At 46.0% G+C, this 25,369-nt stretch overlaps 2 protein-coding genes across 5 annotated transcripts in view; one reads left to right on the top strand and one right to left on the bottom strand.

Annotated features, from left to right (window-relative positions):
- The window catches only part of LOC129855524 (ribonucleoprotein PTB-binding 2-like), a 74,427-nt gene extending 58,459 nt beyond the window's left edge, over window positions 1-15,968 (top strand). For 2 of the 4 annotated variants that reach the window (XM_055923283.1, XM_055923287.1), the window contains 11 exons: window positions 1,013-1,133; window positions 1,768-1,853; window positions 1,970-2,068; window positions 2,839-2,950; window positions 3,686-3,990; window positions 5,371-5,479; window positions 5,694-5,851; window positions 6,476-6,580; window positions 7,250-7,381; window positions 8,134-8,346; window positions 12,301-15,968. In XM_055923283.1, the coding sequence (XP_055779258.1) occupies window positions 1,013-1,133; window positions 1,768-1,853; window positions 1,970-2,068; window positions 2,839-2,950; window positions 3,686-3,990; window positions 5,371-5,479; window positions 5,694-5,851; window positions 6,476-6,580; window positions 7,250-7,381; window positions 8,134-8,346; window positions 12,301-12,438 (1,578 nt within the window). In that variant the 3' untranslated portion in view covers window positions 12,439-15,968. The remainder of the gene's footprint in view (window positions 1-1,012; window positions 1,134-1,767; window positions 1,854-1,969; window positions 2,069-2,838; window positions 2,951-3,685; window positions 3,991-5,370; window positions 5,480-5,693; window positions 5,852-6,475; window positions 6,581-7,249; window positions 7,382-8,133; window positions 8,347-12,300) is intronic. The other 2 variants (XM_055923284.1, XM_055923286.1) reach the window with 2 other exon arrangements.
- A 1,866-nt stretch (window positions 15,969-17,834) lies between these two features.
- The window catches only part of LOC129855523 (tyrosine-protein kinase JAK1-like), a 65,965-nt gene continuing 58,430 nt past the window's right edge, over window positions 17,835-25,369 (bottom strand). Inside the window, exons 22-24 of the mRNA XM_055923282.1 lie at window positions 25,185-25,302; window positions 23,417-23,527; window positions 17,835-19,186 (exon numbers count right to left, since the gene is read on the bottom strand). Coding sequence (XP_055779257.1) covers window positions 19,079-19,186; window positions 23,417-23,527; window positions 25,185-25,302 — 337 coding nt within the window. The 3' untranslated portion in view covers window positions 17,835-19,078. The remainder of the gene's footprint in view (window positions 19,187-23,416; window positions 23,528-25,184; window positions 25,303-25,369) is intronic.

Genomic DNA, 25,369 nt, shown 5'->3' with positions numbered 1-25,369 from the left:
CGCTTGAATTCCGGCGTGTGTACTGTCGACCACGCTCAGGGTGTTTAGCTAGTGTGTTGTCTTCCTTACCCTCTGGCTGAGAATCTGGCCTAAACCCGAGCCAACCCACCCTACTCCCATCCTATCCCCTGGCTGAAGCTCCATATGGTAACATATGGAGAGGACTCCCCCACATCTCCTCCCCGGCCCCAGTGGGAAGGCACGGCCTGACCCCTTAACTTGGTTTAGTGGCTCCCAGAAAACACATTGCTGTAGCGCAAGGAGCAGACCTGAAGCACTGCTAGATTTCCCCCTCCCTCCCTACCTCTCCCCTCCCTCTCTCCCTACCTCCCCCCTCCTCTCTGTCACTCCCTTTCCCCCTCCCTCCCTCTCTCCCTACCTCCCCCCTCCCTGTCCCTCCCTTTCCCCCTCCCTCCCTCTCTCCCTACCTCCCCCCTCCCTGTCCCTCCCTTTCCCCCTCCCTCCCACTCTCCCTACCTCCCCCCTCCCTGTCCCCCTCCCTCCCTCTCTCCCTACCTCCCCCCTCCCTGTCCCTCCCTTTCCCCCTCCCTCCCTCTCTCCCTACCTCCCCCCTCCCTGTCCCTCCCTTTCCCCCTCCCTCCCTCCCTCTCTCCCTACCTCCCCCCTCCCTGTCCCTCCCTTTCCCCCTCCCTCCCTCCCTCTCTCCCTACCTCCCCCCTCCCTGTCCCTCCCTTTCCCCCTCCCTCCCTCTCTCCCTACCACCCCCCTCCTCTCTGTCCCTCCCTTTCCCCCCTCCCTCCCTGTTCTCCAGTAGCAGATGGGTGCCCTGCTGTAAACAAGTGACCATGGTGCCATCAGGAACAGCCTAATGAGGAGATCCCAGGCTCCACACAGAAACAGAAACTAGCACACAGAGTATATGACACCACCACGATTCCACCAATGTTACCACGTTTTACTGTACTACACTGTCACTACACTACACCACACTGTCTGAGATAGAGCAAGCCGTGCTAACCTTTCCCTTTTGTGTGTGTGTGTGTGTTGGCAGATGTTGAGTAGTAAGAAGGGCTTACTGCCGGAGCCCAACCTGGCCCAGCTACTGAACAGCATGGCCAACCCAGCAGCCCTACAGGTCCTCATGAGGCCCTACCACACTGGGAAACGAGGAGGTGACACACACACACAAACAGCAATTAGCTGGACTCTCTTCCTTGGAGGACTATTGTAAATGACATTGATAAACAACTTATTTGCTAATATGTCGTTTATCAGGGAGATTTGTATATGTCTCTTCCTCTCTGTGAAAGATAGGCATGGCCTTTTGATTAGCATGTCCCGTCCAATCAATGCTAAGCAGTTTTCTTTTTGATGAATGCCTAATCATCTATTATAATGAACCTGTTCTCGGCCTCCATCAGAACAGACGAGAGCAGGCAGGAAGGAGGGAGTGGAGGCTGAGCGGCTGGCTCTTTAAAGAAGAACACACAATTGGGACTAAGTCTAAAATTAGCCCCTGATTAAATGTTAAACTTTCTACCTATTCTGGCGGTAGCTACCATTAGCTTTGACGCGTACATTTATTCTGAGGGGGTCGAGGGTCACTAGCTGGAGTTATGGCTAAGACGATACCTCAGTGCCGTGTCCCATGCTCTGTTTCAGGTGCGCTGTAGCTCCGTGAAGTCTACAACTTGCCCGAGAAACACTTTCTTAAGCAGTTTAATAAAGACATCTCTTTCTATTTATATCTTCCATTATCCTCCAAGATACACCGTTTACCATGCCCCCACCACTCTCTATCTCCAGGGAAGTTTGGGCGGCACCCCAGCCTTTCTCCGTTCCTCAGACCCCCCCTCACAGCAGCCCTGCTACAACTGGGGAAGGTACAGCAGGTGAGAATGGGTTACAGGGACTGGAGAAATGAGCGAGTGTGTATGGTAACGTGTGTTACAGTACGTTCTAAATGTGTGTGTACTGTTTTTTCCTCCCTGTGTTGTTTCTCTCCCAGAGCGCCATGTTGGGGAACGGGCTGGTGTTGCAGAACCTCCTGCACATGCAGCTGGCCCAGCAGCAGCTCTTACACATCAAAGACAAGCACATCAGCAATGTGAGACAACGTGTGTGTGTGTGTGTGTGTGTGTGTGTGTGTGTGTGTGTGTGTGTGTGTGTGTGTGTGTGTGTGTGTGTGTGTGTGTGTGTGTGTGTGTGTGTGTGTGTGTGTGTGTGTGTGTGTGTGTGTGTGTGTGTGTGGTTGGTTTTTTGGTTGGCTGCCTCTGTCAGTCATTTGTAATGAAACATCACAACATTAGGGAAAACCTACTCTGCACAGTTAATGGGTTCCGTGCAGAAACGATTGGCTTGCGTCAGTATAAAAATAAAAAATAATAATAATTCTCACAATATTGAAACTTCAGTTCGCATAGAGAATGACGTTCTTCTCGCTTTATTTCCTGAACGTTCCTGTGTGCTGCAGCAGTAAAGAGATGCGTTGCACAACTCTGGGTTCCTGCATATTTGTTGACGTTTTTAAAAGCACATTGTGACATCGTAGCTACACCCGTATGCAGAGAGTGTGAGAGGAGAGAGATATCTTAACGTGACACGCGCTGCTGTGTGCTCCGTTAGCCCTAGCCGTGGTAGTACTGCGCACAGTGTGTACGCGGAAGTGGAGCCGCGCTGGTGGAGTTGTCACGTCGTTACCCATCTCTGCATCATCTCGCCCTCTTTTCCTTTGCTTTTCTTCTACTTCTCTCCTCCCGTCATCCGTCTCTCGCTTGCTCTCTACACTCTCACTCAATTCATCACCTCCTCTGTCATCTGTCTTTCCCCGCCTGTTTTCCTTTATCCTCCTCTCTCTCTGTCTCTTCCCCTCCCTAGGTATCCAGTCTGCTGGGTGACCCTTCTCGTCTACTCCTACAGAAAGCCCTGGGTCTCAGGCCTCCAGCCCACATGGCCCTGGGCAAAGGTCTGCTGGGTGACTCCCCCATCGGTGAGTGGTCTGGGCTGGGTGTGTATAGACCCACAGCCCCCCCCCCCCTAGCACCACCTAGCCTGGCGGTCCTGCCTCGTGTCTGTGACTGTTCTTCTCAGCCAGACAGACAACCCTACATTTGCAATTCAAATCCTCCAAATGACAAAGTCAGTATTTATGGAAATGTATTGAAATGAGTATGCGTCTCGTCTGGGGGGGGGGGGGGGGGGTGGTCCATTTATCTGTGTTTGCTGGAATTGTGTTGTTTGCTGCAGGCCCACAATGGCTGACTGCTCTGGGCTGTGCATGTTCCTTCATTACAGGGATATAAGCAGCTGGAATGAATGAAATCTGGGGATTGCAGGATGAAACGGAGTAGGGGGGCTTCTGCTCTGCTGCTGGTGAATAGATATTATTGTAGGAGGTGCTCCGTTCTGAAACGTCTTAACCTGAGTTCATGTCATCTTCACTTGCTCCCGGCTAGATAATTGTCTTTTTGTTTTGGATACATTGTGATTTAATAGTGGAGTAAGAATGAGAATGTTGAGAAACCTATATCATGAGCACAGCAGGCGTGCCATACCGTGTTGACTCTGACTGTAGTGTATTGTAGGCTAGCAGGAAGTAAAGTGACTCACAGAAGCAGATGGGCCAGTCTGCGAATGATTACTGCCTCTGGTGTGACAGTCTGACTTCCTCCTCTATCCTTGCTCTCTCTCCTTCGTCCCCTCTCTCCCTCTCTCCCCTCCACAGTGTTGGGTCAGGAGTCCCTGCCAGCGTCCAGTCAGGCCACGGTGTCGGCAGCGGGCATGATGCCCTACCTGCAGGCGCGGGCACACCTGGGTATAGCCGGGGGAGGGGAGCTGAACGGGGTCTCCACCGCCTCTGACAGGCAGCCAGCGCCTCCTGGGACCACGATGCACCCTCAGCCCCAGGGACAGGGCTACTCACTGGGAATGAGCAGCCCGGGGCTGGGCCCACCTCCACCCAAAGCCCCAGGGGGCCACCAGCTCGGCCTATACAGCCACAGTAGCACCGACAGCAGCGCAGCTAGTGGAGTGAGTATTGAGCTCGGACACAACACAACAATACAACAGGCTCTAGAGCTGGCACTGACTGTGATACCGGTAGCTGTCTCCTCTGCCCACCAGCCCACTCTCATTCTCTCTCATTCTCATTCTCTCTCTCCTCGTTGTCATTATCTCTTTCATTCGTATTCTCTCTTTCTCTCGTTCTCATTCTCTCTCTCTCTCTCTCTTCCTTTCATTCTCACCCTCTCATTCTTGCTCTCTCTTTTCTATACATACATTATATCCCCCTCTCACACACTCCTCTCCTAGGCCTCCGGCCCTCCCCTCTGCCTATAGTTTTACCTGCCTGTCGGGTCCCTGTCTCCATCTTTTTCCTTCTCTGCCTCCAGCTCTTTCCTTCGTCTATCTGTCTCTGTCTATCTGTCTGTCCATCCACCTCGTCTCTTCTCTCCTGCACCCTTTGACGTCGAGGGAGCACTGTAGTGGCCCTAAGGTTCTCTGGTTTTAGTCTCCTCTGTCTTTCTCTCTCTCCTCATCTTCCTCTCTCTCTCTCTCTCTCTCTTCCTTTCTGTCTTTCTCTGACTCCTCAAACGTCAACATTTGTTTATGAGTTGGTGCTCTATGGCCTTGGGCCTTTTCGCCCGATGTAGTACTCAGAAACTCTGGCCTAATCCATAGGCACACACACACACACACACACACACCTCGATACATTCACACACACACATATACACACACGAAGAGCAGGCACACAAACTAGTTCCATACCCCGAAGGGTCTGTGGCCCCAGGATTTACCCACAATGCACTGCTTCTACCAACCACCACTTCCCCCACACACACTCACTCTCTCTCTCTCTCTCTGTGTGTGTGTGTGACGGCACGCCTCTGAGTTTCATTATTATTCCTCTCCCACCGTTCACACTCTGGAGGCCCTCTTACAGGAGCCACAGGGTCACCATAACGGAGTCCAGCTCCCAACATGGGCACAGTAATTAACACTGTGTGTGTGTGTCGGTGTGTGTCGGTGTGTGTTTTGTGTGTGGTCGCCAGGCACCGGCATTTGACTGCCACTGTGAAGTATGTTTAATGGGGTGGATATGAGTCATAGGACCTTGAGTTAGATGATAAAATGGCGCAGTTCCACAAGGCTGTATGGTGGTGGAAGGCTGATGTATAGAGGGATGACGGTGCGGCAGAGTGGGCGGCCACACTTAGTATCCAAGGGTGTACAGCATTGTGACTTGAACATCTGTAGGGCACTCTATATTGTCGAATGCATTCATGGGGCATTAGTATGACGTACGTTTCAGAAATCATGCCAAATGGGTTGTTCATGAGATGGTTTAGTTACAGTGACAGTGTGGTAAAGGTAAAGGGTTCAATCTATCCGTGTCTGTGTCTTCAGGCTCCCAGCTGTCATATCTCTCTTCTGGGTGAACCTCCTAAAGAGATGAAGCTACCCTCCAACCCCTACCTGAATCTAGCTAGTGTGTTACCTGGCATGGTAATGCAAGGTGAGGTACACAGACAGACACACATTCACATTCCTGGGTATGACGCTGTCTGAAACAATGAGTGAAGGGAGGAATGCACGTTTATTGTTTAAGATTGTTGGGGTTTACTATTTAAAAAAAGGAGGTCGATTTAACTATAACAGATGATTTCCCCTTATTACATGAGTGTGTATTCGACTGTATTCTCTGTGTGGTTGTGTGCTCCGTTCGGCAGCCCCGGCGGCCGGTAAAGCGCAGGCAGGACAGCCTCTGGCTGGGATGTACAGCAGTGCTATGCCCCCTGTCTCCCAACCCTCCACCTCTCACGCCCCAGCACCCTACAGCACAGATACCTCTGCAGACTACAGCCATTACAGCCAGGCATACTCACAGGTAACACACACAGGCACACACAGGCACACACAGGCACACACACACACTGTTGAGCCCTGCACAGTAAAGTCTTCCACGCTTCCTCATAGGGACAAGTTGTTTCTGCACGTCCTCACAAATCTGTCTTGTGTTAGAGAGATGGAGAAAGAGAGAGAGGGGGGGGGGGTTGCGGTGGAGAGGGAGGTGAAAAGATGAGAGATGAGAGTTATCTAGAGGGAAAGGAAGAATAAGAAAGCGGTGGAGAGAGAGAAACAGAGAGTGAGAGATAGAGGGCCAGAGAGAGACTGAATAGTTGAGTGTATATTCTGTTCCATCTGGCGCTCTACTCCCTCGCACTGCAACACCATATAGAGCCATAGAGATGTCTCTCTCTTTCTCTCTCTATCCTCATCTCTCTCTCTCTCTCTCTCTCTCTCCTCATCTCTCATCTCTCACTCTCTCATCTACCACCCTCTACTCAAATCAAATCCAAACAAGCTTTAATGGAAACGAGTACTCCAATGTTACCAAAACAACATGCAGCACACTACACAACTACAGCTGCCATACTATTACTGTGTGTGTGTGTGCGTGTGTGTGTGTGTGTGTGTGTAATAATGTCATGTTGTTGTGATTGTGTCGTAGGAGGCCATTCAGCAGTGGTACCAGCACTACCAAGCACAAGCCCAGAGCTACAGCACCGCCCCCCAGGAGAGTCAAGCTGTGGACTACGCCAAGGAGCACACACAGGTGATTTTACTGTCTGCTCAGTTACACTCCATTATGTGTTCACTGATTTTGGGACAGAATCGTAACAAACGGGTATGTCGACCGAAGCAAAATGGAGGGCAGGACACTATATACTGTAAAGCAAGGTGGGGGAAGTAGTTCAGCTTTATACAAGCACACACACACACACCGTGGCTGGCCCCTCGCGGTCACGACATAGAGGCGGGGATCAAACTGTGAAGACGCCATTTCTGGCGCGCATAGTCACACATGTCCCTTCTAATGTCATCAAATACGAAACGTTACCCTTCGAGAAAAACTATACTTTTCCTCCTCTGTCTCCTTTGTGTCTTAAAAGTGTGTGTGTGTGTGTGTCTTAAAAGCCTGTGTGTGTGTGTGGGTGTGTCTTAAAAGCCTGTGTGTGTGTGTGTGGGTGTGTCTTAAAAGCCTGTGTGTGTGTGTGTGTGTGTGTGTGTGTGTGTGTGTGTGGGTGTGTCTTAACCTGTGTGTGTGTGTGTGTGTGTGTGTATGTGTGTGTGTGTGTGTGTGTGTGTGTGTGTGTGTCTTAAAAACCTGTGTGTGTGTCTTAAAAGCCTGTGTGTGTGTGTGTGTGTGTGTCTTAAAAGCCTGTGTGTGTGTGTGTCTTAAAAGCATGTGTGTGTGTGTAACATTATCTGTGTTGTGTCCAAGCAGCAGGCAGCAGCGGCAGCGCCGTCCTACGGGGATTACAGCTCCTACATGCAGGCTGTCAGTCAGTACTATTCTCAGCCTCCCATGACCCAGCCACCTCCCCAGGCTTACCAGAACAGAGACCCTACCAAGGTACACTATTGTGCACTATGTCACTGTTACCACAGAGTGTCGTTGTCCTTCAGAGCACACAATCCCATGCCGAGCCTTCCGACACTCATACCCCCAAACCCTCCCCTAGTCGACACCTCCAATCCAATGTCCTAGACATTGTATAACCCCAGTCTAGCCTCTCTATGCGCAGGGGTACGTCATTACACACCCCTTCCTTCTCTAGATGTAGTATAGCCGTGATGTAATATACATCACCATCAGCACTTAGCCTGTAGCTTGGACCACATGTCCCAGGTTACATCTAACACTGTCCCATCCCTGCTTTGTAAATAACCCAGCACTATATCCCATCCTTGCTATGGCTCTCTCTGGTTAACTGTAGTGACCTCCACTCGCCCACCTTAGCTGCTCCTTCCTATCCCCCCTCCCCCCCTGCCCCCTTCTTACCCCCCCCCCCCCCCTGTAGGGTGTAATTCATCCGAGTAGTTTGTCAGTGAGCCACTGGTGTGGAAGGCCTGTGCTCTTTCGATGCTGGTGTGTTTATTTGGAGATAACGACCCTACCCTAACCCAGGACATGGATATCCTGCTGGGAGAGGCTGTCCTTCCACACCAGAGTGTTGCTGTATCTGTGTGTGAAATAACAGGAGGTGGATGCAAATAAGCCCCTGTTTGAGTTTCTCTGTGTGGTCAGTAACTCTGTGTGTGTGTGTGTGTTCTCTCTCTCGTTCTCTCTCTCTCTCTCTCTCTCTCTCTCTCTCTCTCTCCTAGGAGGCTGACGTGTGTAAGCCGCTGGGTGTGTCTCTACATGCGGTCAGTAACAGTGGTGCCCAGTCGGTGCTGCCAGCCTACAGCTCCATCCCTATGATGCCGGGCTTCATGACCGTGCCACCTCCCTCCACACACACACTCCCACCCAGCCCTGTCACACACACTCAGAGTGCCCACGCCCAAGCGGCCAGCGAATGGAACCAGTATTACTATGTAAGTCTCATGATGGTGATTTTATTCCAGATTTTTTGGTTTGTTAGAGACAGACATCATTATGGCCAGACTCCAGTATGAAAGGGAGAGAATCAGTGCAACTGCTTTATTCAAACCTCTACAACTGGGTTGTCCCACCAATTTAGGTTCCTTTTTCAGTATCCCTGTAACTGAAAACTCAAAATTATACTGTCATTTTTTAAATATTATCAACAGTAAAATACTGTGAAACATTTTTACTGTAGCATACTGTAACTGATGGTGCATTGTGGGAAAATGTTGAGGGCGGGGAAATAATTGCTGTATTTCGAATGCTACTGTAATTCCACCCTCTCAACCTTTTGACCAGTAGTGGGTGCATGGTATTGTTGTTTCTGGCTCATCATTTTGTTTTGAGGCGTGCCTTGTAAGAGGCTATATTTGTTGCACACGGAAGTGAGAATACTCTACCAATGTAACTCTTATGTGGTTATAGAGCCCCATCAATTTATAATGTCTAGGGGACAGATTGGAGTGGCAGCAAGTCTTAAACGTTAAATGGATGAGAATTTTGCCCTGTATTCGCTGCCAGTTTGGAAGCCTTTGTTAAGGCCTCTAGAAGTGGAAGTGATATAAAACACCAACTATTCATTAATATGCTGTAATGTTTGTAAACACTTTACCTAGCAGCCAACCTGCTTGCACCAATCCCTTGTAATTACAGTAAAATACAAAACACCTCCCCTCAGCGAATTTACAGCAGTGTACTGTGTCATTACATAGTACTTGCTTTGATACCGTATTTATATTACAGTAGGTGTACTGTAATATGAAATACAGAATTTTACTTGCCACTGAGCTGCCTGTAAGCTACTGTCAAATTCACGGTAACCCCTTTTACAGTGCAGTGTAACTTGGTTTTTAACGTTCTGCTATAAAGAGTAAAGGTTTAACTTAAGAAAGAAACTAGTTTTCCCATCTCAAGAGGTTAAATAAACAAATTGCCATAGTGAGTGCATATTAAGTGGCAAATAAAGTAACAGGGTTGACCATAACAGAGTGGACTGTAACAGGGTTGACCATAACAGGGTTGATGATTTCATCTTAAATCAACCATAAATCCCCTTGTGACAGGAATGGAAGCTTGTTGAGTGCAAAAGTGAGGAGCAATTGAATGCAAGCTTCATTTAAAAAAAAGAATGTCAATTGTGAAAACAATTCTAGCCTGTCTATCTGTGGGTAACAGGGTTGATGTGATATGCTCAATCAGCTCAGTTTTCCACCACAAAACACCAGAAAATCACCAAAAAGAGCAGAACCAGCTCAGCTGCTTTCACACTGATTTGACTATTAGATGTTCAATGTTTGTTTTTGAAAAAATATTTCAAAAGGAAAAGTTTCACCATTATTAAAATGAGAATTCAGTTCACGTAACAGGAATGACCTTAAAATGAGTGACAGTTTTTGTTTCTACCTTTTTAAAAACAATCACATGAAAAAAATCATCTTCATAAAGAAACAGGTTTTACGATGATGGCGACAACTGGGGAGATTGTGGGGTTAAGTGGTTTAAAATGTTCTCAGACGTCACAGAGGATGCGCAAAGGGACATGTCAAAATGCAGAATTTGGGCACTTTAGAAAGTCTTTATTTATATTAAAAAATCGGATTTATAGAGATTTCTATGTGGTCTATGTTAAAGGGCACTCCGTTTAACATAACTGGCTTTTAAAATGTGTGTGCAATTTCTACTTAAAATATCAAAGGGACGCAAAAAACACTTATTTCGTGGAAAGACCCAACTATATAAGTTATTTAGAAGAAGCAGGCGTAGTGTAGAGTCAGTACTACGCTTAGTACTTACACTACATGAGCAAAAGTATGTGGACACGTCAAACATTTCATTCCAAAATCATGGGCATTATTATGTTGGTCTCCCCTTTGCTGCTATAACAGCCTCCACTATTCTGGGAAGGCTTTCCACTAGATGTTGGAACATTGCTGCGGAGACAATTCATCCCAAAGGTGTTCGATGGGGTTGAGGTCAGGGCTCTGTGTAGGCCAGTCAAGTTCTTCCACAATGATCTCGACAAAACATTTCTGTATGGACCTCGCTTTGTGCACGGGGGCATTGTCATGCTGAAACAGGAAAGGGCCTTCCCCAAACTGTTGCCACAAAATTGGAAGCACAGAATCGTCTAAAATGCCATTGGATAATGTAGCATTAAGATTTCCCTTTACTGGAACTAAGGGGCCCGGATCATGAAAAACAGCCCCAAACCATTATTCCTCCTCCATCAAACAGTTGGCACTATGCATTTGGGCAGGTAGCATTCTCCTGGCATCTGCTAAACCCAGATTCGTCCAATAAGTGTGATTCATCACTCTAGAGAACGCGTTTCCACTGCCCCAGAGTCCAATGGTAGCGAGCTTTACATCACTCTAGCCGGCGCTTGGCATTGTGCGTGCGGATCTTAGGCTTGTGTGCGACTTTATGAAGCTCCTGACGAACAGATCTTGTGCTGACGTTGCTTCCAGAGGCAGTTTGGAACTCGGTAGTGAGTGTTGCAACTGAGGACAGACCATTTTTGCATGCTACACTCTTCAACACACAGCTGACCTGTTCTATGAGCTTGTGTGGCCTACCACTTGCTCCTAGAAGTTTCCACTTCGCAATAACAGCACTTACAGTTGACCAGTGCAGCTCTAGCAGGGCAAAAATGTAACAAACTGACTTGTTGGAAAGGTGGCATCCTATGACGTTGCCACGCTGAAAGTCACTGAGCTCTTCAGTAAGGCCATTCTCCTGACATTGTTTGTCTATGGAGATTGCATTGCTGTGTGCTAGATTTTATACACCTGTCAGCAATGGGTGTGGCTGAAATAGCCACATCCACTAATTTGAAGGGTTGTCCACATACTTTTGTGTATATATAGGGTATTAAATGTTAGTAGATGCATTTTCCTTGCGGGCTGTACTAGTAGTATGAGTGCGAGGCGCCAGCCCAACTTCCTGAGTGTGTGAAGTGTGCGAGAGGGGGAGAAGGACATTAGGAGAAAAGCTGAGCTGAGCAGACAGCCTAGTGGGAGGATTTACCCAGACACTTGAGCTGAACTCTGTCTCTTAAAATACTGACTTAAAATAATACTCTATTTTGTACAGACACACTCTCCACCTGCTCCTCCCGTCTCAATCTCTCCTCTCCTCTTCCCCTCTCACTACCAGCGAAGATGCAAACACTGGGGAACCAGGTAGTGAGATCAGACCAGAAATGGGACACATACCCGATGTCTGGGTGTAGTCTGTCTCAACCACATACTGTGCTCAGTGGACTGAAGTAGATGGGACAGTATATGTACATGCAGTCAGGTCTGGGGTTGGGACGGTATATGTACATGCAGTCAGGTCTGGGGTTGGGACGGTATATGTACATGCGGTCAGGTCTGGGGTTGGGACGGTATATGTACATGCGGTCAGGTCTGGGGTTGGGACGGTATATGTACATGCGGTCAGGTCTGGGGTTGGGACGGTATATGTACATGCGGTCAGGTCTGGGGTTGGGACGGTATATGTACATGCAGTCAGGTCTGGGGTTGGGACGGTATATGTACATGCAGTCAGGTCTGGGGTTGGGACGGTATATGTACATGCGGTCAGGTCTGGGGTTGGGACGGTATATGTACATGCGGTCAGGTCTGGGGTTGGGACGGTATATGTACATGCAGTCAGGTCTGGGGTTGGGACGGTATATGTACATGCAGTCAGGTCTGGGGTTGGGACGGTATATGTACATGCAGTCAGGTCTGGGGTTGGGACGGTGTGTGGAGAAGGTTTAGCGAAGGGTCTGGATCTTACAGTAAGTAACAGTGTTTACTTTGTCTCTCTCTTTCAATCTCTTTCCACCCTTCAATCTCATATCGTCTTCTCTCTCTCTCTCCGTTTCCTCTCTCACTCTCTCTCTCGCTGTCTCTCAGAATCAGGCTCGGGGACAGAAGCGGGAGTACCCTCACTTGGCGGTGCAGAATATGGCATCAGAGGGCGTGTATGTGGGGCAGCACTCCCAGGGGCTGGGGGGCCAGTACGCTGACTACTTCAAGAAGAAGCGGATCTAGAGATGACCTATGACCCCTGGCCTCCCTCTCTCTGACCTCCTGCACCCTAACTCCTAACCCCTACAGTACATACACAGTCTTGGGTTTAGTGTTGTACGACGTTGGTAAACACACACCGTTATGTCGCTTTTGTCCTTTTTCAAGCCTTAATTCTGAACTATTACTCTCTTCTCAGTTGATGTGTAAATGTTTATTGACTAATAATCTGTAAATTGTTTGTAATGTATATATGAGCTGCTTTTGTATTTTATGGCCAATCAGTCAGTCTGCCTTGTTGAAGGCCAGTCACTGTGTAGTCGGGTTTCTCTCTCTCTGTGTTTCTATCTCTCTGTGTACTCTTTCTTCAAAATGGGGGAAACTGTAGTGTTGCACACAGAGTTGCTTTGATGCCTTCCTGTAACTGACGTGTTTTTCTCTTCCTCGGTGTCTTTCTCTTTTTCTGACTGCCTCAGTGTCTCTTTTTATCTCTCTTCGCGGAGACCTTGACATGGCGCGTGTGTGTGTGTGTGTGTGTGTGTGTGCGCGCGCGTGCTTATTTGTTGTGCCGTGCTGTAAGCGTAGGAGTGATCAGCCATTCCCAGGGTACAAGGCGGCGGGGCTACCGTGGAAACTCAGAGACACAGGAAGGGGGACATCCAATCACTGCTCTTAACCTTTAACAATGGACACTAACCCTAACGTAGCAGGTGTAGAAGAAACGGCTGAAACTAGATCCTCTACATACTGGACTTGACGAAAGGAAGGGAAAAAACTGTCGGGGGGGGAGGTTCTCTTCTGCGCTGTTCAACCAATCCAGTAAATGTGGAGGAGGAGTTACGATGGAGTGTTTCTCAGGTGTCTCCTTGTTAACATGCAAAAGTGGAGCTCCCAGCTCTCTTTCCATTTCCCCTGAAAACCGGAACATCCGTTTGTTGGGGACTCGGCAGATGCTAATGGACACTTACAAAGGCTGGGCTGGTCTACTAGCAAATTAATGGGACACTTAAACTTGGTATCTTATAGCCATTAGAATAGTCACCGAGTGGACACTTCTTTGTGCCCATATAGCTATGTATTATAACTTGCTTGTGGATGGACACTTCCTAGGCCTTCTTATGGCCCTGTGTTTGTGATAGCTACAGGTTTGAAACCTTCCTGTTTATAATGGCTGTTGTTTTCTGTAGGGGCCATGGAACAGTGGCTCAGTCGCTAAACGCAATAAGGTACGCAGGAGGAGGTCTCCCAGGTTTTCCCAGGTTCTTCTCTTCTTTTCCCGCTGTTTAAAAAAAAAAAATGCGGTGAACTTTTCAGGACGGGAAGGGCTCTGGAGACACAAATAAACCAACCGACACTTTAATACCGCTTAATAAGCTGCCATTAGAAATGAAACCGAAAACAGAAAGACTCAGGAGAGTAGCCATGTTGAATTATCTCAGAGATGTTGTGGACTCCAGGGTTGGAGTCAATTCAGGAATTAAAAAATCCAGAAGTTTGTAATAATAAGTCAGCAATTTTCATCAAGCAATGAATCTAATTTCAATTCATCCCCTTAAGATTCATGTGGTACAGTGCAAGGGAAACCCAACCCTGGTGATCTGACAGAGGGGGTGCTAGGGGTATGAAGGCCCCAGGAAAGGGCATGGATGAGGGCTAAGTGTTGGCACAGGTATTCAGCCTGAGACCCAGGCAATAACAACAACTACTGCACCAACAAATGTGTTTTAGTGCTGTCATATATCCTCATGCTCTCAATGGGCGAAGCATCTCAAAATGATATTAGTGTGTGACTGTACATTATTTAAACCCTTTCAATGCCGTTACACTGGCTTAAAGCCACACTTCTATTTTTACTGTGTGTGTGCACGTGCGTGTCTGTGTGAACTGCCCAGTAGGACTTGGTTTTTCCAGCCAGCTGATTGCTCTCTCCCACCAAGCAATGCTTAGAAGTGTGTGTGTGTGTAGCTTCTTTATTTCTGTGTGTGTGTGTGTGTGTGTGTGTGTGTGTGTGTGTGTGTGTGTGAGAGAGAGAGAGACCATAGGAGTCTGTCTCTGTCAGTGGCTGTAAAAGGCAGACCCAGGCAGTAAATACTGTCTGCCACGTATTCAGGCACATTAGGCCAGTCTGTTGTTTTGATAGTGTTTTGGTGATTGTATTAGCTATTCTCGGCAGTCTCCCCCCCACTGCAATTACCGCGTGTGCCACGGCGCTATGCAGAGCTCTGTGTGTGAGAGTGATTTTGACCTGCACATTTTCTCCCTTTGCCTATAGCAGGTCCATAGGTTTTTATAGTTATTCAGTCTAGTCTGTGCTTTTTGTGTGTCTGAATGAGTGTGTGTGCATTAATAACCTGCTTTTGGCAGGTATGAGGGGAACAGACAACAGCGAGGGAGAGAAAGAGAGGAGAGAGGGACAGAGAAGGAAAAACAGGTCCTGCTGCTAGCTCAGCCTGCGTTTATTGGCACCGTCGTTCCATTTTAATTCCTCTCTTTCTCTCTGGTCGGTCTCTGGCTGATGGGTGTTGGCTGTCTGTGTGTGTGTGTGTGTGTCCGTCCAGAATTGAGCCGAGGGCTCCTACAGTAGGCTTCAGGACAGGTCCGTTACCGTTTAATAATAGGGCTGATAATCACAGCACAGTTACCTCTGCAGGACATCTCTCTGTCTGTCTCCTTTAGGAAGTATTCCCTATAGTCTTGCATATACACTGTATGATGTGCCAGTTCAAAAGAAATCCCGGATTTGAGGGGGTAAATTAATAAATCAGCAGTGTAACTGGCCTCAAGGGCCAGAACTGAGCGTCTTGAGCGCTTTTAGCTTTGCTGGGACTAGAGACCTGACCAGAGCTTGCAGTTATGGAGTTTCCCATATATATATTTATCTGTTGTGCCTATCTCTGCATGTTGCCAACCAGGCGTATCGTTATATTGATTGTAAACCAGATTCTTTACCCCTGAACTACTCAGTCAGTGTTGTAGGAGAAACAGTGTAGTTGACCTGTGTGTAGGCACGGTGCATAGCGGTGACACAAGTGTTGGTACTACACTGGGTGAGCCTGCTGCACCTAGGGTACTGAACCATATGAACTGTGTGTGTGACCACAAAGCTTTGCAATACTGAAGTCTTTTAAGACTGAACAGAACATTTAAAAAGCTGTAGACATAGATTGAGTGTGCTTTTCTCTTTGTACGGTTTTCTTTGAAAGTATGTGGATTTTTTTCTGACCTAAAATCTCTACTGTAGATTTTGCAATATTTTATATCACAACTACATTGATATTGCTTTACTGTGAATAACTTATTTCTAGAAGCAATTGAATTTTAGCATGCATATTTACTGCTTTAATCTAGAAGAAACTCCAGTTAATATTGCATCAGACTTTAGGAATTTGACACACCAAACATATTTTGGGGGGGGGTGATTTTATTCATTTATATTGTGCATTTATTTATTGTCTTATTCCTCTGAAAAATAGATTTTGTTTTCTCTCCTTTTATGAGCAAAAATAATTGTCTTTTACATTCCGGAATAAACATGGACTGAAAAAAATTCAAAATGGCTCTCTCATTCACTGGCTCCCTATCTGAGAGCACACATGGTCTGTCCCTAGTTTAAAATCATAGAAATAGAATGGATAGAACTCACTCCTATTTCAATAACCTGTTGATTGTTTCAAAGTAAAGCATCTGCTTTACACACATTGCCGAAAATATCGGATGCCTCTTCCCCGATAGAAAAGAAAAATCTTAATGCTCTTATCAATATCACATTTTCCACCTTTCCCCATTGTAACGAGTGCTACTGTTTGTGTCTGCATACTGGTAAGATACCTGTCTGCATACTGCTAAGATACCTGTAAGTCGTAAGTGTAGGGCATGTTGGATGAGTCACATTAATTTCATGAATTATATATTTTCCGCTAATTTCTATTTCTGTGGTTTTACCTGTTATCTGGTCTTTAATCAGACCTTTTTATAGGCTCTTTTTTCATGCTGACCACACAGTTCGCGTTACACATGCACGAGCGTTGCAAAATAAATAATAATTTCATCCAAACTATTCACACGCGTCAACAAGCGTCTGCGTAGCCAGAAACTAAAATAGAACTTGGTGCTGTTTGACGCATGACACGCTGAAAGTCCCGCCTCTCCCATCTTCTCATTGGTTTTTAGAAGCATACGTGCATTCGGAAAGTATTCAGACCCCTTTACTTTTTTCAAAATTTATAAACGGTTTGTAAATTTATTAAAAAAAACATGGACAGGGAATTTGGCACCTAAAGACTCTCAGACCATGAGAAACAAGATTCTCTTGTCTGATGAAACCAAGATTGAACTCTTTGGCCTGAATGCCAAGCGTCACGTCTGGAAGAAACCTGTCACCTTCCCTACGGTGAAGCATGGTGGCAGCATCATGCTGCGGGGATGTTTTTTAGCAGCAGGGAGTGGGAGACTAGTCAGGATCAAGGGAAAGATGAACGGAGCAAAGTACGGAGAGATACTTGATGAAACATTGCTCTGGATCTCAGACTGGAGCGAAGGTTCACCTCCCAACAGGACAACGACCCTAAGCACGCAGCCAAGACAACGCAAGAGTGGCTTCGGGACAAGTCTCTGAATGTCCTTGAGTGGCCCAGCCAGAGCCCAGACTTGAACCTCATCGAACATCTCTAGAGAAACCTGAAAATAGTTGTGCAGCTACTCTCCCCATCCAACCTGACAGAGCTTGAGAGGATCTGCAGAGAAGAATGCGAGAAACTCCCCAAATACAGGTGTGCCAACCTTGTAGCATCATACCCAAGAAGACTCGAGGCTGTAATTGCTGCCAAAGATGCTTCAATAAAGTACAGAGGACAGGGTCTGAATACTTATGTAAATGTGATTTCAGTTTTTTTTTATATAACTTTGGTAAAATTTCAACATTTTTTTTTTGCTTTGTCATTATGGGGTATTGTGTGTAGATTGATGGGGAAAAAACGATTTATTCCATTTTAGAATAAGGTTGTGATTTTGTGTGACTCAAAATGGGTCAAAATTCTACAAAGATCCAGGGTGAAAAATGGACCTTGTGCATTTCAGTAAAATAACAACCTAAGGTTTATATCCCAGCAAGCTAGCTAGCTAAATGTCCATGAATGTTTAATGTATTTCGACCTGTCCCTATATAATATAGTTATATAATATAGTTGGTATAGTTATGTAATATAGTTGGTTCAGAGTTCGTTTAGATTTTTCAAACTGCGGATGGACAAAAATCAACAATGCGCGCGATGGCTCGCACACACATGCGCGTGCCCGGTGCAGTCAGCATGTTTCTCTTTTGTCGCCTTCTGTCCATCCATCCATCCACACACACGCACACAATCTGTCATTCTGTAGAATTAAAAAAAATAATAATTTCAATAAAAGACAAATGCAATATCTGACATACACATTATGGCTATACTTAAGAAGCTGTTTAGAAATATGAGCAGAGTACAGTAAAGTTTGGGATTAAAATATGTAACGCTATACTGCCCTCAAGTGTCCCCTCATAGGTATAACATGTTCCACTAATTCTATTTCTGTGGTTGTACCTGTTAACGGGTCTCAAATCAGATTGTTTATAGGCTCTTCTTTCATGCTGACCCCACCACCAGCGTTACGTGCACGAGCGTTACAAAATAAATATATACATGTTATTCAATCATTTCATCCAACAACAACAGAATGTGGAACATCGCATGATGGAAGAAACACCAGAAAGTTCTTCGGCTGGTTCTAGTTCCCGAGGTGGTTCTAGAGTACTCTATCCAGGATCCAGGGTTCTGCGTTTAAAGAGGAGCTGCAACAGGTTCGGTCTTAAAAAGGGGAGGTGCAGCTGTCTGGGCTTGACTGATACTGTCATCACCCATCCATCCATTCTCCCTAATGCAATCCAACCCACTGCTACAGCATACTGTATCCCACACATCTTTCACCACTCCCAGAGAGGTGGCTTGGATCCATGCCGTCCCTGGTCCGATGGGGCAGGGTGTGAATGTCAGAATCCTGGTCACTTAAATACATGTGGTTGGCTTTTTCACAGTGTCATCTTCACAGTGGCCGCAGCAATCCTTCACAAAGGAGCTCACATATACCATGATCCTTCACAGAGAAAAGGTCTATCTTAAACAGGTCCAACTGAGGACCTCTCTCCCTCTCTGGGTGTAATGATTATGATACAAGTCCATACACAGAGTACATACTGCATGTGGCAATATGAAAAAGGCGGAGCTGATGCGCTCTAATAAAAAGGTGAAAGGTCACACTGCGGTAGCTCCCAGGTGGCATATCAGCCGACGGACAGCTCACTGGCTGGCTAGTGGGCTCATTCATCTGTCAACGTGACTGGGGACAGTGTCACATACAGTGAGGGGTCAAAGCTACGTGTTGGGATGTGTTTCATTCTATACGTTATGTATGTATTCATCCATATATTATGTGATCTATAGTAGAGCATCTAAAAAAAAAAAGTGAAAATATAGAGGAAGTCAGCGACACTGTGAAATAAAGTGTCTTGTAGCACTGATTCCGATACATGTGGGTTTTTAGTCCAGGTCACCATAGTCTGTGACCCTTGACCTTTCACTCTTTACTCCTGAGATTGTCTGTGTGATAGGTAAGGCGTGTCGGTGGTTGCCATGTTTTACAGGCTGCTGTTGGTGAGCATGCGGGTGAACTCGTCAATGAGACTCTTGAAAGTGATCCTTTTCGCGGGGGTGTTCTCCCAGCACTTCCTCATCAGCTCATACACCTGCAAAAACACAGAAAAGAATCGTTATCGCTCTAACATCAGCTCGTACACTTTCAACACTCACACGGTCAGATTACACACAAAGATGTCTAGTCATGCAATTTCTAGTATTGCCGAATTCCTTTCTATTCAATACGTATCGCGGAAGTTCAGCATGACAGCTATTATGAAATTTAAAGGCAATATTCCACCGTTAGCGGAGACTGCATTTGCAGTAAACGCTACACATGTCAGCTCAATAGGAAATTAACTTAAAATGTAAATTGCGCAATCTGTAACGCTTCAGCGATACAGATTGAATAGAGCCCTTAGTCTTACGACAACAATGTAAAAAAAAAAAAACTACAGTTTTTACTGACAAAGAGCACTTTTCTAGCTCCATGAATTACTGAAAATAAATTCTCTGAGGATGGTAAATTGAGTGACATATTGAGGAGAGAGAGCATATTGTGAGTGGTGGGGTGACTAAACACCGGTAGGTAGCCACAGTGCCTTCGGAAAGTATTCAGACCCATAGATATTTTTCCACATTTTGTTATGTTTCAGCCTTACTCTAAAATGGATTAAACAAAAAAAAAGAAAGTCAGCAATCGACACACAATACCCCATAATGACGAAGCGAAAGATATAATACAATATTATATATATAATATATAATATTGCAAATATATTAAACAGAAAAAACATACCATATTTACATAAGTATTCAGACCCTTTGCTATGAGATTCAAAATTGAGCGCAGGTGCATCCTGTTTCCATTGATCATCCTCGAGATGTTTCTACAACTTGATTGGAGTCCAGCTGTGGTAAATTCAATTGCTTGGACATGATTTGGAAAGGCACACAACTGTCTATTTAAGGTACCACAGTTGACAGTGCATGTCAGAGCAATAACCAAGCCATGAAGCCGTAGGAATTGTCAATAGAGCTCAGAGACAGGATTGTGTTGAAGCACAGATCTGGGGAGGGATACCAAAACATTTCTGCAGCATTGAAGGTCCCCATAAACACAGTGGCCTCCATCATTCTTAAATGGAAGAAGTTTGGAACCGCTAAGACTCTTCCTAGAGCAGTCTGCACGGCCAAACTGAGCAATCGGGGGAGAAGGGCCTTGGTCAGAGAGGTGACCAAGAACCCGATGGTCACTCTGACAGAGCTCTAGAGTTCCTCTGTGGAGATGGGAGAACCTTCCAGAAGGACAACCATCTCTGCAGCACTCCACCAATCAGGCCTTTATGGATGAGTGGCCAGACGGAAGCCACTCCACAGTAGAAGGCACATGACAGCCCGCTTGGAGTTTGCCAAAAGGCACCTAAAGACGCTCAGACCATGAGAAACAAGATTCTCTGGTCTGATGAAACCAAGATTGAACTCTTTGGCCTGAATGCCAAGCATCACGCCCGGAGGAAAGCTGGAACCATCCCTACGGTGAAGCATAATGGTGGCAGCATCATGCTGTGAGGATATTTTCAGCGGCAGGGACTGGGAGACCAGTCAGGAACGAGGCAAAGACGAACGGAGCAAAACCTATTCCCCTTCAGGAGACTGAAAAGATATTGTATGGGTCCTCAGATCCTCAAAAGGTTCTACAGCTGCACCATCGAGAGCATCCTGACTGGTTGCATCACTGCTTGGTATGGCAACTGCTCGGCCTCCGACCGCAAGGCACTACAGAGGTTAGTGCGTATGGCCCAGTACATCACTGGGTCCAAGCTTCCTGCCACCTCTATACCAGGCGGTGTCAGAGTAAGGCCCTAAAAATGGTCAAATACTCCAGCCACCCTAGTCATAGACTATTTCTGCTACCGCCGTACCGGAGCGCTAAGTCTAGGTCCAAGAGGCTTCTAAACAGCTTCTACCCCCAAGCCATTAGACTCCTGAACATCTAATCAAATGGCTCCCCAGACTATTTGCATTGCCCCCTCTTTTACACTGCTGCTACAATGTTTATGATCTATGTATAGTCACTTTAATAACTCTACCTACAGTTGAAGTCGGAAGTTTACATACACCTTAGCCAAATACATTTAAACTCAGTTTTTCACAATTCCTGACATTTAATCCTAGTAAAAATTCCCTGTCTTAGGTCAGTTAGGATCACCACTTTATTTTAAGAATGTGAAATGTCAGAATAATAGTAGAGAACTATTTATTCCAGTTTTTATTTCGTTCATCACATTCCCAGTGGGTCAGAAGTTTACATACACTCAATTAGTATTTGGTAGCATTGCCTTTAAATTGTTTAGCTTGTGTCAAACGTTTCGGGTAGCCTTCCACAAGATTCCCACAATAAGTTTGGTGAATTTTGGCCCATTCCTCCTGACAGAGCTGGTGTAACTGATTCAGGTTTGTAGGCCTCCTTGCTCGCACATGCTTTTTAAGTTCTGCCCACACATTTTCTATAGGATTGAGGTCAGGGCTTTGTGATGGCCACACCAATAACTTGACTTTGTTGTCCTTAAGGCATTTTGCCACAGCTTTGGCAGTATGCTTGGGGTCATTGTTCATTTGGAAGACCCATTTGCGACCAAGCTGTAACTTCCTGACTGATGTCTTGAGATATTGCTTCAATATATCCACATAATTTTCCACCCTCATGATGCCATCTATTTTGTGAAGTGCACCAGTCACTCCTGCAGCAAAGCACCCCCACAACATGATGCTGCCACCCCCGTGCTTCACGGTAGGGATGGTGTTCTTCGGCTTGCAAGCATCCCCCTTTTTCCTCCAAACATACCGATGGTCATTATGGCCAAACAGTTCTATTTTTGTTTCATCAGACCAGAAGACATTTCTCCAAAAAGTACGATCTTTGTCCCCATGTGCAGTTACAATACAAACCATAGTCTGGCTTTTTTATGGCGGTTTTGGAGCAGTAGTTTCTTCCTTGCTGAGCGGCCTTTCAGGCTATGTCGATATAGAACTTGTTTTTCTGTGGATATAGATACTTTTGTACCCGTTTCCTCCAGCATCTTCACACGGTCCTTGCTGTTGTTCTGGGATTGATTTGCACTTCGCACCAAAGTACGTTAATCTCTAGGAGACAGAACGAGTCTCCTTCCTGAGCGGTATGACGGCTGCGTGGTCCCATGGTGTTTATACCCATGGTGTTTATACTATTGTTTGTACAGATGAACGTGGTACCTTCAGGCGTTTGGAAATTGCTCCCAAGGATGAACCAGACTTGTGGAGGTCTACAATTGTTTTTCTGAGGTCTTGGCTAATTTCTTTTGATTTCCCCATGATGTCAAGCAAAGAGGAATTGAGTTTGAAGGTAGGCCTTGAAATACATCCACAGGTACACCTACAATTGACGCAAATTATGTCAATTAGCCTATCAGAAGCTTCTAAAGCCATGACATAATTTTCTGAAAATATTTATGCAGCAACGCTCCCCATCCAACCTGACAGAGATTGAGAGGATCTGCAGAGAAGAATAGGAGAAACTCCCCAAATACAGGTGTGCCAAGCTTGTAGCGTCATACCCAAGAAGACTCGAGGCTATAATTGATGCCAAAGGTGCTTCAACAAAGTACTGAGTAAAGTGTCTGAATACTTATGTAACTGTGATATTTCCATTTTTTTGTTTTTGTAAATTAGCAAAGATTTCTAAAAACCTGCTTTTTCTTTGTCATTATGGGAAAAAAACGATTTAATACATGTTAAAATAAAGCTGTATCCTAACAAAATGTGGAAAAAAGTCAAGGGGTCTGAATACTTTCCGAAGGTAGGTAAGTAGGTAGATCCAGAGATACTTTTGAGGAGATGGGAAACTCCATTGCAATCATATTAACGCCCATTGTGTACGTTGCCCATGCTATGCCAATGGGCCGTGCGGTGCATTCTGGGCGATTCTGGGACAAGGACTGAATGGGAGTCAATTGGGCGCTAGTTCCAAAAACATTAGCATGAATTTCATCAACAAGAAGTACAACATTAGAAATATTTTCAGAGATGTGAGATAATTACATAATGCTTTATGTAATATTGTATAGTTTTTGAATTGTGACATTATGTACCTTCAAAGGAAAATAGGCACTTTTCTCGACTCATACCCTGACTTTGAGAAGGGATTGCGTGACGATTAGCTTAGCATCCGCGTGACGCAGCATGACAATGTGAACGTGATTGGTCGACAGTCTGCTGGGTGAGACGTTATTCGTCCCTCCATTCGTTGTCCAACGGGATTCCTATTTCCTCCTTTCGCTAATATCTCTGGTAGATCTTACCGTTCCAGGACAACTATCAGGACGGGGCAGCCTCTTCCCCTCCTCCAGCACCTTGACCAATCGCGTCACTGTCATCTGGCCCTGAGTAGGACCAATAATCTTCAGGAACACCTGTTGGACAAAGAGGGGGGAAGGGGAGAAGAGATGAGTTGCAATGGAAACACGATGAAACAAAATGACTCCTCCCATCTAGCCAGTGAAGACAGGACTGACAGTCGGCTCTGACAAGAGATTTTCCGGAAGTGGATTTCACAATCCCCGTAACCCATAGTGATATTAAATATTAGTGAAAGCGACATTACTGTGCAGCCGAGACTGAAAAACAATTCCTATGTTGATGTCGTGTCCATCGGTTATGAGTGTTTCAACCACTATGTTGAGATGTCATGCTTTTACTACCATTTCCTGGTTTTAAAGAGCACCAAAAAACTACACTAACCACGAGCCTTAGTGTTTCTGCCGCCACAGAAACAGACCCTGGATCTGTTCTAACGCGACTCTAAACAAGAGGTAAAATCTCACATAATATGGACAACTTCGTTATCTGCCTATGGGAGATAACGGAACGGACAAATTCTGTTTGTGCCTGTGACAGTGCTATCGAGCACCATCATGTGTTCGCTAACAGATCTCATGGTTTATTTTATTTTATGGTAATTATTATATTTATAGTTGTTGTGTATAGTAAATTAGCTAGCTAACAAATTGGAAACAACACCATGGCCAACCAACAACTCCCATGTTTTACAAAATGTACAAGAAACGCCAGAGACTGTAGAGAAAGCGAGACACCCCACTCACTCATTTCTTCTGATGCCCCCGCCCCACAGAGGGGGTGCCCTCACTGGCTCATTTTTTCTGGCGGGTAGGGCAAGCGGGAGGGGACAATAAGTAGCTGTTCCCTCTTGCGCCAGATAATATGGAGGAAACACGAGCTCATGCAGGAAAAGCCTGCTCACGCGAGAGAGGAAACGGCCACTTAGACAGAAACCTTGCCAATTTTTTTCAGTGGTAAACGGCCTGAGTAAACCATATTTACCCACCATCTTTGGGAATGATTCCAATGGCTTATATCTGCTCTGTGATTGGAAGATACAGACCGCAATGCTGCATGGGATGAGTAGTTTGTTTCTCCACTAACTCTGGTACAGTATGTACACAGTCTTGTACCCTTGACTTTCCTTTCATACATCAGTTTTTAAAAGTGATTTCTAATCTTTTAAATGAAATGGTTCCCCCTAGAAATGTTTGCCAAAAGAGGGGCGGGGCCCCTACCGAGCCCTATAGAGTTGTATTGTTGATGCATTGTCGTTGAGACAAAGCCAGTCAGAAGAAAATAGTCAAACTTAAACCACTTAATTCCATCTACAATTCTAGAACCTGTTTCAAAGCAGTCTCTTAATGACGGCAACTAAAACATATAAGATGGTAACAGCTATTGATTAGCTATCAATCGTTAACCAGTTTCTGTGAATTGAACAGTGTGGTAAAGTGTAGGAATAAGCCTTAATGGATATGTAATGATCATGGCTACAGGGTGTTGATTAGGGAGGACATATTGGTATAGCTTGTCTGAGCAATCAGGGAGTTGGAAGAGTGTGTGTGTGTGTGTGTGATGGCACAGGCTAGCACGAGTGGGCAGAGCCCCTTGGCGAGTCATTAGCCACCCTGGGAATAGACTGGCGCCACCTGCCTCGATCAGTGGGATGGAAGTCTGTGCTGCCAGGCCTAGGTGTGTGTGTGTGTGTGTGTGTGTGTGTGTACTGACCGGCATGGGGCTGATGGCGTTCTCACAGTAGGTGAGCAGCTCGTACATGGTGACACCGAAGGACCAGACATCAGAGGCCAGGTAGAACTTACAGTGGACCAAGCACTCAGGGGCATACCTGGTACATGGGAAGACAGAGGGGTAACACGCCAACATACATCACACTGTCTGTAAATCACTATCTA

Source organism: Salvelinus fontinalis, chromosome 5 (assembly GCF_029448725.1).
Source record: "Salvelinus fontinalis isolate EN_2023a chromosome 5, ASM2944872v1, whole genome shotgun sequence".
Classification (NCBI taxonomy): Eukaryota; Metazoa; Chordata; class Actinopteri; order Salmoniformes; family Salmonidae; genus Salvelinus; species Salvelinus fontinalis.
This window is presented reverse-complemented; position numbering and strand designations above follow the sequence as displayed.